The sequence below is a fragment of the Falco cherrug genome, chromosome 6, assembly GCF_023634085.1.
Source record: "Falco cherrug isolate bFalChe1 chromosome 6, bFalChe1.pri, whole genome shotgun sequence".
Classification (NCBI taxonomy): domain Eukaryota; kingdom Metazoa; phylum Chordata; class Aves; order Falconiformes; family Falconidae; genus Falco; species Falco cherrug.
The window spans coordinates 77,953,207-77,964,211 of NC_073702.1; the positions used below are offsets into that span (position 1 = coordinate 77,953,207).

Below are 11,005 nucleotides of genomic sequence, written 5' to 3' on the forward strand. Positions count from 1 at the left end.
GATGATTTTATGATCTTACACTCAGATTTACCTCATCTGCAGGACATACAGGGTTTATGTATGTTGTAAGTGTTTGAGGTGCTGAATTTATAGCTTACCAAAAGCCCTTCTGCCCTTTTAGACAAATGGGAGAAAAATCCAAAGCAGCCTTCAGCAAATCTTTGGCAGCTGGATTTGCATTTCACAAGCATATTCAAGCTCCAAAGGAGGAAGGAGGTTTCACTTAGTCCCTCGTGCTGAATGTAACTTGGCTTTCCTAGGCCTCTGCAGTGAACAAAATGATCTGGAGAAATTGCTTCCCAGAATTAAGAACTTAATTGTTAGCTTGGTATGAACAAAATGATTGTTGTGCTTTCTCCTTCCCATAGGATGTATACCATATCTGCACACAGAGACTCGATGGTGATGAACGAAACCCAGCTGGAAGTATGAAGGTCCATTTCATATACAGCAAATGAAAACCTGATGATAAAAACCATACCGTCTCAAGTTCCTCTTTCTGTAAATAAATTAAAACATGATGACAGTTTTATTTTACTCCCTAGTCCTATGTACAATGTAGTTCTTTGCATCCAGACCAAAATAGTGCGATTAGAGCTGAGCAAATATTTTAAGTACTCAGAGGAAGAAGAAACAGAGAAGAGTCATTTGTATAAAAAAATTTTATTCACTTCAGATTTATTTTTTTTTTTTGTTAGCACTAGGAGATGTGATAGTTTTGACGTTATTTTCCCTCATGGAAAAGGTAGTATTCACAAAGGCCAGTTTTAGATTGCTAAAGCTAATCTCCCCAGATTCCTGCTGCAGTCACTGGAGAACTGGAGCATGAGAGAAAGGACTCCTTGGAAGACAAATCTGAGTTGGCCCTTCACTTATCAGGGGTCTGAATCACCCACTGGAGAAATATTAGCCCACTCTCTCCAACTCATGTGGCTACAAGCTATCTTAAAACCGCTTTGACTTCAGTCCTTCAATATTCAGAAACATTTTGCTTTCAGTCAAGGCCAGCTCAGAAGCGCCACACTCACGCACTGCAAATGGTCTGCATCTGTGAATGAGAGGGGAAAGGTCTCTTCCTGAAATGCTAGTTTCATTTAAACATTTTGGAATCATGAATGACTTCGTAATAAAAAAACAGAACCTTAATGAAGTCAGCCCCATATAAGCCAAACTGAGCAAACCAATAGTTTGCACATCTTTTTACCATTCCCTGGTCAAAATTAAAATGAAATATGATGGCAACAAGCATACAGGTTTGAATTCTTTGAATGGTAACTGGCTTTTTGCAGCTTGTATTTTACTTTTCACCCTTCTTTATGAGATCACTATGTAATATAAAATGACAAATACTTCAATTCTAAGCATGAAACCAGACTCAAAACTAGTGAATTAATGGGAAAGATTACAGCACAGTAACAGAGAATTCTTTCTCAAATGCAGTTGTACCTAATTTTTAAGCACTAAGTGCTGGAAGGGTAAGCATTAGGAACGATTTAAGGAGAACAACAGTCCAACTAAAATGAAGCTTGTAAGTTCCTAATACACTCAATAGGAAAACAACGTGCCTTGAAAAGACCTGCAAAGTAAGGCAGCCAAAATAGTTGCATTGGATCTGAGCCATAATTATTCCCTTTTTTTTTTCCTTTTTTTTTAGATTTACCTTAAGGTTGAGGCATTGCTACAGACCAAAAATTAGCCGTCCAGTATAAGCAGACTTTTAATGTTTAAAGTAATGGTTTTGATGTTTGTGCATAATTTCTTTGGGAAGAATATGATACTATAAAAAGTAAGTTAATTGCAAATCAAAGAGTCTCCCACACAGCTTTGTGTTGACTGTTCAATTAAAAAAAAGACAGTTATAAGGGTTCAATTCTTCTTCTGAATTGTTCCTTTAAGGAAAGAAAGCAGTTATGAAAGAGTTTCAAATGTTTTCCTGTATAACATTTAATGGTGCTTGTTATCATATTGTTATTTCACAATTGTGTTTAACATTTATTCCCTGCTATACTGAACTGAACTTCTTTTGTAGGTGATCTGCAGTGATGTTAATCTTGCTTTATACAATAATGTCTTAAAGGTTTAAAGTAATATGATGTTTGTTGGAGTGTCCCAGCACTCCCATTCTGCAGTACAAACAGTTACTATTTTCTCAAATGATATTCAGACAACATAGCAGAAGTTTAATTTTTTTGAATATCCTAAGCTGAGTAGAAGAAAGTTTTGTTTCCTTCTCCGCAATAATTTAGCAAAAGAAGTTTAAATAAATACTAGGAGAACGCACATAGGTAGAAGGAGTTGCCATGTTACCTATACAATGTTTTGTGCTGTTTTTTTCCCAAGAAGTTGAGTTCTTTCACTTCCACAGATCTTTCATTATAAGTCGACTTTATTTCTTGACTATCGTTGCAAGTTGCACCCAAGACTTCATCCAGAGCACAAGACATCCTTTACAGTATTTCCAGATTTGGTTATGAAGCCATTAACAATCTTCCCTCCCTGTTCCTGCAGCTTTTATTCTTTTCTTCATACAGGCAAACTTTGGCTGGTATCTATAGATGTTTATCATAACTAAAGTCTGATGTAAGGCACATGTGCTGTGGCCCTATAAATGCAGATTATTTGGAGCAGAGCTGCTGGTAAGATTGTAGGAATTAGCCACTAGTCTGGCCAGATTTTAGGGTAGATCAATTCACAGTTTGTGCATGAACGCTTCCTGCAGTTTCAACTGGGGAGACTTTTCTCTTTAGTTTTTTTTAATTATGTACTTTCTTTGGAATTGCTGCTGGATCATCCTAGAAATGGATACATACTGGTGGTAGGGCTGAATGGTATATTCTTAAAGACTAAAATATTTTTGGATGCCATTATAGGGGATGTATTAGATACATGTGTTATCTAAATAGTTCAGAAGTTTAGTAAACTCCAAATATGTACTTCCAGAATCATGAAAATCACATTTCATATGATTTGTTTTTTATTTAGGGCCATAATTACATTTGTTTGAAGACACAGTTTTACCACTACTGAATGGTATCTTGCTCTGTAAGAGACAATAGGACACCAATTTAAGCAGGAGTTAAAGCAGGAGTTTGAGACATATTTATACTGAGCATGTGTTCAAGTGAAAGGTGTTTTCCTGAATCAAGCAAGATGTAAACATTCAAGCATGCAGAACTGTAATGTAAAAGCAGAATCTGAACCTAAGAGCTCATGGAGCTCGTTCAATTTAATGATAACAGAGAATGGATGTACCTTCTTTGTCTACCTGTATAAAGCAGATCATACAATTACTTTCTGCCCTGCTTGGGATCACAGTGGTAGAGGAATAAGGAGGCTTATTATGGATTCAAATTTTTCAAGGTCAACTTTGAATTGAATTGATGGCTGTAGCCTGATGGTTCAAAAGGTAATTGTTTGCCATTGATGCTCAGGACAGAGTTTTATCCTCTCCATGTGCTAGGACTGATAATTGATCATTATATAAAACTGAGCCACGTAACCTTGGTCTGAGGTCATCAAAAGACTGAATCTCTCATTTTCTGTTCCAGAAAACTTCTCGTTGTTTGGTGAGATTCAAACTTACATTGTTTTGCGATCTGAGCTTAGTCAAAACACCAACATGGCTATGAAGGAAGACTTCTTTATTGCATTTTCAATATTTCATCCTCTTTGTTATATTAAGAAAGTTCCTCATTTATGTATTAACATTAAACCAAATGTTTTTTCAATGAAAATAGTGTAATCAAGAATAATAGCTATACATGAGAACCTTTTGGTACGTGCACATTTAGACTGAGCTGCTCAGAAGCAAAATGCTATCTGCATTCACTGTCAGTGCCTTGAGGGAAATAATTGACACAGGTTAAGACTCCATTTATATAATGAGCTGACCTGGACAGTAAGATTGCCGCAGTGAGACTAAGCCACGACTCTGCGTTTCAAGGTCATAGATAGTGAAATTATGCAGAGAGCATGTGGATATGGAAACTTTTGGTCATTTTCAGTCATAGATGGAGAATGCCTATAAACCTTCTCCTACAGACTTGGAAATCTGTTGACAAGTAGAACTATCAAGATTTACAATGCTTGAAGAGACACTTGAGATAGGGGAATTAAGCAAAGTTTTATGACAGAAAAAGGTGAAAAAAGTAAAGCACTAAAAATGAAAGTTATGGTCTTGAGCTTTCAGAAGAGAGTAGAGAGCATTTGTCCATGCAGGTGAATGCATCTGTAGCAAAATTTATTTCTACACCTGTAATAATAATGAAAAAACCCCCAACTCAACAAGTCATTTGTTAAAAATATTTATGGCCTACAGAGCAAGATTGCAGCCAGCAGAAGATTTTTGGCTTTGTGGCATCCAAAGGGAAAGAGAAAATTGATGTGTCTTCATATGAAGAGAGTTTGATTAGTGAATTGACAGACACAATGCTAGTGAATCAGATTCTTTGGTGGAACTTTTCTCTTGGCTGACTGTGTATGGACAATGTCTTTTGGAGGATGTCCCACTTCCAGTGTGCGGGGTGATCTTGGTCATGAGAATAAATCTTAATTGTTTTTAACTGACCAGGCACTTCATTCTTGTGTAATCCTATATTATTCATTTTATGATTGTACTTCTACCTCTTCTTCCCACAAGGGAACTTTCAGACACATCAATCTGCATCCCTCAGGAAAGCTGCTTTGACATCTTTTTGGTTACATTTCCCAGCTCAGGCTGTTCCCAGGTGATACTTGCTGGGGGTAAGCAGTTCTTAACAAATAACATACACTGCAACACCCATTTTTCTCCCTCCCTTCTCCCAAGACAGATAGATGTTTCATTGGTTTCCTCCACATCTGCATCTTTCCAAGTTTCACACGTCTGCAGTTCTAGAGCCCCAAGGAAGAACATTTACCCACCTGAAACTAGAATTTCTGGAGAGCTGTTGCTGAGCAATGAAGGGAAGAGTCCTTTGTTGTCATCACTATATTTACATTCTTGAGCCATTGTGCATCCCATACTGACCTTTCTTTTATTTACATGCTTTGCTTTTCAGGTTGACTCGTATTGCCCTTTACCTGGCACACAGTGCATATGGTGATAGGGCTGTTTTTGTAATTGCCCATGATAATCTTCGGTTCCTGAGTCTTGGACCTATAGGTCAGAACAAAATCCTTTGAAATACAAGACTTAGCTACATATTTCATGCTTCCATTACTTCTGAACTTAAAGGATTCTTCACTGACTATGTATAATGAGCTTCTATCCATCACTGACCATACTTTTGTGTCACAAGTAGTTAGGGAAGAAAACCCTGGAAAATTGCCATGTAATTTGTTAAAGATCTATTCTAAGAGAGGCATTCAGTATCATATCAAGTAACTGCAACATCTGGATGGTAGATACTAATAAAGAGCAAAGGTTTAGTAGGATCCTTGAGTCAGTAAGACAGACCATTGGTCTGTAATTTGGACGTAGCACCTAAGGGGAATTTTGGGAGTAGATCTCTTAACCGTTCTGTAAAATGACAAAGAAATTTGTGAAATATCAAGTAAACATTGTCCTGACCAAAGCTTGACTGTTGCACAGAACATATTTTGGTCATAGATGCTGAATATGGTGTGTGGTATGGTATATGTTTTAAATGATGAATAATGTTTATATTGCAGTAAACGTAATCCTACAGTAGTGAAAATAGAAAACATTTAGAAAATAGGTATGTGTAGAAAACAGATATGAAAAAAGGTGTGAAGGTTGTTTCAGTTTGTAAAAGGGGCTACACAGAGGTGTAGCATCTTAAAATCAGAGGCTAGTGTGAAAGTCTTGCTCTTTCTACATCAGTCTTGCAAAACATAAAAAGAGGATCTTACTCTAAGGTTTTGCATTCATGGAAGCAATCTGCAACACCTTAAAGTCTTCCTCTCAAGCATCAGAACATACTTGATCCTGAATTACAAGCCATTATCTTAGATTCATCAGTGTGTAGAGAACTTGTCTCTCTGTCTGCAGTCCTGGTCCCCAAAGCTAAGGAAAGCTTTAGGGAAAAATGTAACAGGGAATTAAAAAAAAAGATCATGTATAAGCAATAGGAGCTAAAAGGAGAGGATGGCAGGGTTAAGCTAAGTCGCCTAGAAGAGAAAAGGTCTGAGAGTAAATTAAATCAGCCTATAAATAGCTTTAAGGCAATAATAATGTAAATGAAGAAAGGGAATTATTCACAGTCTCAGAAGGTGATAGAATGAAAAATCAAAGCTGGAAGCTAAGGCAGGAAAAGCTGAGATGGGGCTTCTAGAGGAACAATCAGGCTTTGGGAGAGATCTCCAGGGGAGAAATTAGGGCATGATTTACTAGAAATTCAAGAACAGATTAGCTAATCCACTAGCAGAATTTATTTACAACACAAAATACATCTACATGGCCATTTTTAGTCCTGATAACTGATTTTATGAATGTTTTCCTAATTTAAGGGGTAACATCTCACCTTAGGACCTATCTGTACTGCTGGAGAAATGAGTGCTGACCTTGCTGTACTGACAGCTAGATTGTATACACTGAAACTGGCTTCAAAAGACCTGTCATTCAGTGAAACTTCACTTCTCATCAAGTGGTTTCAAAACCCAGAGTTGGTGCAATGCAGTGGCATGCATAGATGCCAAGTTAAACTTTGCTATGAAAGAAGTAGCTTTGCTTTCTCAGTTATTAGATGAGCTTTTCAGGGAGGTATCGTTCTGCAACACTTGCAGTGCGAGCTGAAATAAAGTGCTGTATTTTCTGCCATAGACAATTTCTTGGAATAAAATATTTTCAGTTATGCTATCAAGCTTTTGAGAGTATGATAATAAATCTGGAATCTCAAAGTGATTAAATTAAAATATACCAAATAACCACATGGGAAATTACATGAGAAAATTACCTTTAGAAAAACATTTATTAGTGGTTTGTGATCTACATTTTCATTCTTAGGAATTATATTTCTAACAGAGTTAAATTTACAAAGATATCAGTAGGCTTTTAGTGATACTGACCCAAAAATAACCGAAATATGAATGTAATCTCAAAGCTTAGGTGTATTCATTGTATAGAAAGATATTCCTACTACTGAAGATGTGTCCTTATAAAGCAATTATTTCAAGTGTAATTTTTAGTGTATGCGCTATATTTATGATTTCAGTTTGTTGGCAGTAGAATTGTATTCACATTTAATGTCCTGATACTGGTCTATGCTTTGTATTGTAAAGCAAGAAATCACAGGCACATATGAACTAGCTTTTTCCTCTATTTAGAGGATCAGATTCCTTCCTGCTGGAAATAGGTACACACCTCCTTTGAAGTCCTTGGTCTATGTCTATTTACAGTTTCTACTGTAAAAAAAGAATCTTGTGTTTACTATTTATCTTGCATATTTTCCAGAACGGCAACCTTACCAGCCTTGGTGGAGTTGCAGCTGGTTTACAACGCCTACAATAGATGATCTGGGTCCATGGGGAAGAGGGAAAGTAGGTAGGGGCTGGGCTTCTCTCTCAATTACAGATGAGATAAATCGGGAGTAACCCCGCTGAAGTCAGGGGCCTGGCCACGGTCTGAAACTGTGATAGAAATAAAAGGAAACAATGTCTTTTCAGCTGTATTGGAGCACGCTGGACCCAAGAAATGTCAGACATACTGACTGCTTTCTAAGGGCTCATTCTCCAGCTCTGACTTCAAAAACTCGACCTTGAGCTAAGAGGGTCCCTCTTGCTGAGGGGAGGTACTCATTGCAGCAAGGGTTTAACGTGGACAGTAGCATGAAGGCAAGGAAGGCTGAAGGCCACTTTGTTCCTGTCGCTGAGTGATTTCAGCTTCCTCCCATGTTCTGCTTCTGTCTGTTCTTTTAAAAATGCACTTATCCTTCCCCATGGCCTGCTGGACCATGCAGCTAAGTGTTAGTGATAGCATGTTGGTGTTGCAAGCAACATTCAAAGCTGTATACAGCTGTCAGAAATTAATACAGACCTTTCTAGAACATTTATTGCTGGATCTTTTTGGTATAATGGAGATCATGGAAGATCTGAGCATGATTATTAACAAACTGCAGAGGTCAGAGCAGTGGGAGAGTTCATAAACTCTTACAGTCTTGTAACTCACTGTCCCGAATTCAATTGTTAGTGTCCATAAATGTTTCCAACACATTGTGTGTCAGTGCAACGTCCTGGAACTGCAATCAACAATGTAAGAGAAAATTTATGGAGTGAACCTGTAAATAACTGTGTAAGTTCTCAAGCAGTGTTGCTGAGTTAATATGTTGTTAATATATAACGCTGTGTTATGAAGCAGTGCAGAACCTAGCTTACTGGCTGCACTTAACACCAGGGAACACTTCGCTGTCACTGTATTGGAACAACAAATCGGTTATTTTCCTTTTTCTCTGCCCTTTTTTATTCCTCTAAACACACCGCCAGATGGACAGCATCACGGGCAGACTTTATTTTCTGCACTTTGTTATCTGAATGTGCTTTCAAATAAAGCAAGAGAATGGATCAATGCTGTTAGCTGTTGTTTTGTCTCTAGGTTTTGATTACAACATTGTATGATTTCTCATCCAGGCTGCTCTTGGTGCCATTTAAGTGCAAGCCATAACCTGCATGTTTCTGCAGTCCAATGCTTTGCCGTGACTTGAGTGGCTGCAGAAAGAGGGTGAGGCCCATTTCAGTGTAATGAGAAGCACGCAAAGCAAAAGGTTAAGTTATTTGTCTGCCACCCTAATTAAAAGGATTCTTTAAATAAAAAATGAAATACTTTCTCCACCTCTTTTTCCCTCTGCCTCCATGACCTCAAAAGACAGCCAGCAGCTTTGGCTGAGGGATCCTACAAATTAAGCTTCAGGAGGTACCGTGGTTTGGGCATCCTGCTTAGTGGAGTGCTACCTGGGCAGGGTTTTCATGTGCTCTTCCCTGAGAAGACAAGGAAAAGGGATGCTCTCATTCTTAGTAGTAGCTTTACCCTGTTCTTTGAGACAACTGAGGGGAGCTGAAAACTAGGGGGAGTGGGCAGTCTTCCTTTTTCTGTTCATCTGATGGGAGATGCACTGTGGAAAACCTTGCTGGGCAGTGCTCATGGCAGGGAAAGTGATGCAGGCAGGGTGAGGCGGCATAGAGCTCGGAGCTTTTCCTCCCGGACTCATCCTCTCCCCTTCAGCGGTAATCTGTCCATGAATCTGGCCAGCCAAGGCTCAGAAACTGCAGATCACACCAGTGAAAAGCTGAATGCTGGGTGGCATTGACTGGACATGGCAGTATTTCAGATCTCATTTTGCTCTGTCCCCAAAACGAGTTCAGCTACAGTCCAAAACGCAATAGGGGGAGCTGTAAATGTAGGGATCGAGCTGGAAAATGAGTGCCAAGCTGCCCCCTGTTCTCCTGGCATGCCACGTCTGCATTGTACACCCACAGCTCTGCCTCAGAGGAAACGGTGGCAGAAGGAAAGATCTGGCGAAGGGCAGAAAAACCGCGTTGCAAGACATGAACCAGCTTCTGTACAATGACAGGTTAAATGGACTCGCCTTGGAAGAGGGGGAAGTCTGATAGGATACAGCAGGGATCACAGATAGCAAAGAAATGATGAAAGGAACAGATTGACACTCTTCTCATGGCACGGAAGCTGGAAGGCACCAAATGAGACGTCCCAGTGTAAAACAGCAGGCTTGAGGCAAAGGGAAGGATGTGCAGTGTCCTGGCGGAGCGTTGGGAAACAGGGGGGGCACTCATCCTGCAGCAGAATTCCAGCCGCTGGCCGGTTGCGCAGAGGGGCTCCATCAGCCTACAAAGGCAAAGGTATGAAGTGACTTTATTGTAGGAGCCACGGGAGCTCTTCCCGGCAACGCACTGGCCCCACAGGGGTGACATGAAGCATGTTACTTGGAAAAACATTCAAAGATGCTTGAACTGACTTGCTTTAATGGCCTTGGAGAGGGGTGCTCCTCCCAACATCCTGTGGGTCCAGCGAAAGCAAGTGCTGCACTTTGATTTCACTGATGCAGGTTTAGATCCAACAACAGGTATTTCAAGGCACTGAAGAAAGTGTTTTTCTTTGAAGGTCGTGCTTATAAATGGCATTAAAGTAGTTCTCTGAGTGAATCAGGGATTATTTCTGTTAGCTTTCCTCAAAGCCAAAATAAAAGAACAGATTATTTTTTCCCCTTTATTTCATAGCCGTTACTCTGATACACTGAAAAAGAAACAACAGGTTTTGTAAAAAACAATTATGAGCAAGAAATTTATTTTTAGATCAGCAGGTAAACTGTAAGATCAGAGAAAACACTATAACAGATGCACTCTCCATGGAGATTTGGAGATTAGCGAGGAGCTTTCTGCTTATGGTAAGCTTTTTCTGTAGTGGGAGCTCAAAATAAAAGAAGAATTTAATCAGAATTTAAAAAAAGAAGAGGTTCTGGTGCATGTAAAACTTACATGTGGGTGTTAAAACAACCAGGCTTGCAGCTAGCAATCAAACAGGGGTTTGCATCTCAGTATAGAATATTGATTTCGCTGTTGTACTAAACTAAGGCTTGCTCTTTACCCAAGTTTCATTTTCAGGAATAAAATACTGTGAACTATGAGCACTTCTCTGAGGTGGTGCTGGAGCACCGCTAGGTCTCACGGAGTCAGTGTTTTGGGCCAGCCCTGGGATTTTTGAACGCTTTCCACATGAGCACCCTCCCTGCTTGGCAGGAGCTGCTGTCCCGTGGGGTGCAGGGCTGCGGTGCGTGGGAATCCCGTCAGGCCAGAAACAGGCTCATAAAATTGTTGCATAACAAGAAAACAAGTTTGTGGAACCGATCTTTTAGTTTTACTTACATTTCCCCAGGGGTTCAGCAAGTAGAAAGGATGGTGGAGTGGTGAAGGCAAATCATCTTTTAGGTGCTTAATGTTTAAAAAAGGTGGATATTCACCTTACAGAAGGCAGTCTCCTTGTAGGATATTTCAGGGTGGTCACCACAATTAAAGTTTTTTTAAGATCCCCCCCCCCCCCCTTCCTTCTCTTTAC

The 11,005-nt window shown here is 39.4% G+C and overlaps 1 protein-coding gene across 1 annotated transcript in view; it reads left to right on the forward strand.

Annotated features, from left to right (window-relative positions):
* Positions 1 to 8,449, forward strand: part of LOC102054973 (opsin-5) — a 38,511-nt gene extending 30,062 nt beyond the window's left edge. The window contains exon 8 of the mRNA XM_005441560.3: positions 369 to 8,449. Coding sequence (XP_005441617.2) covers positions 369 to 432 — 64 coding nt within the window. The 3' untranslated portion in view covers positions 433 to 8,449. The remainder of the gene's footprint in view (positions 1 to 368) is intronic.
* The last annotated feature ends 2,556 nt before the right edge of the window (positions 8,450 to 11,005 follow it).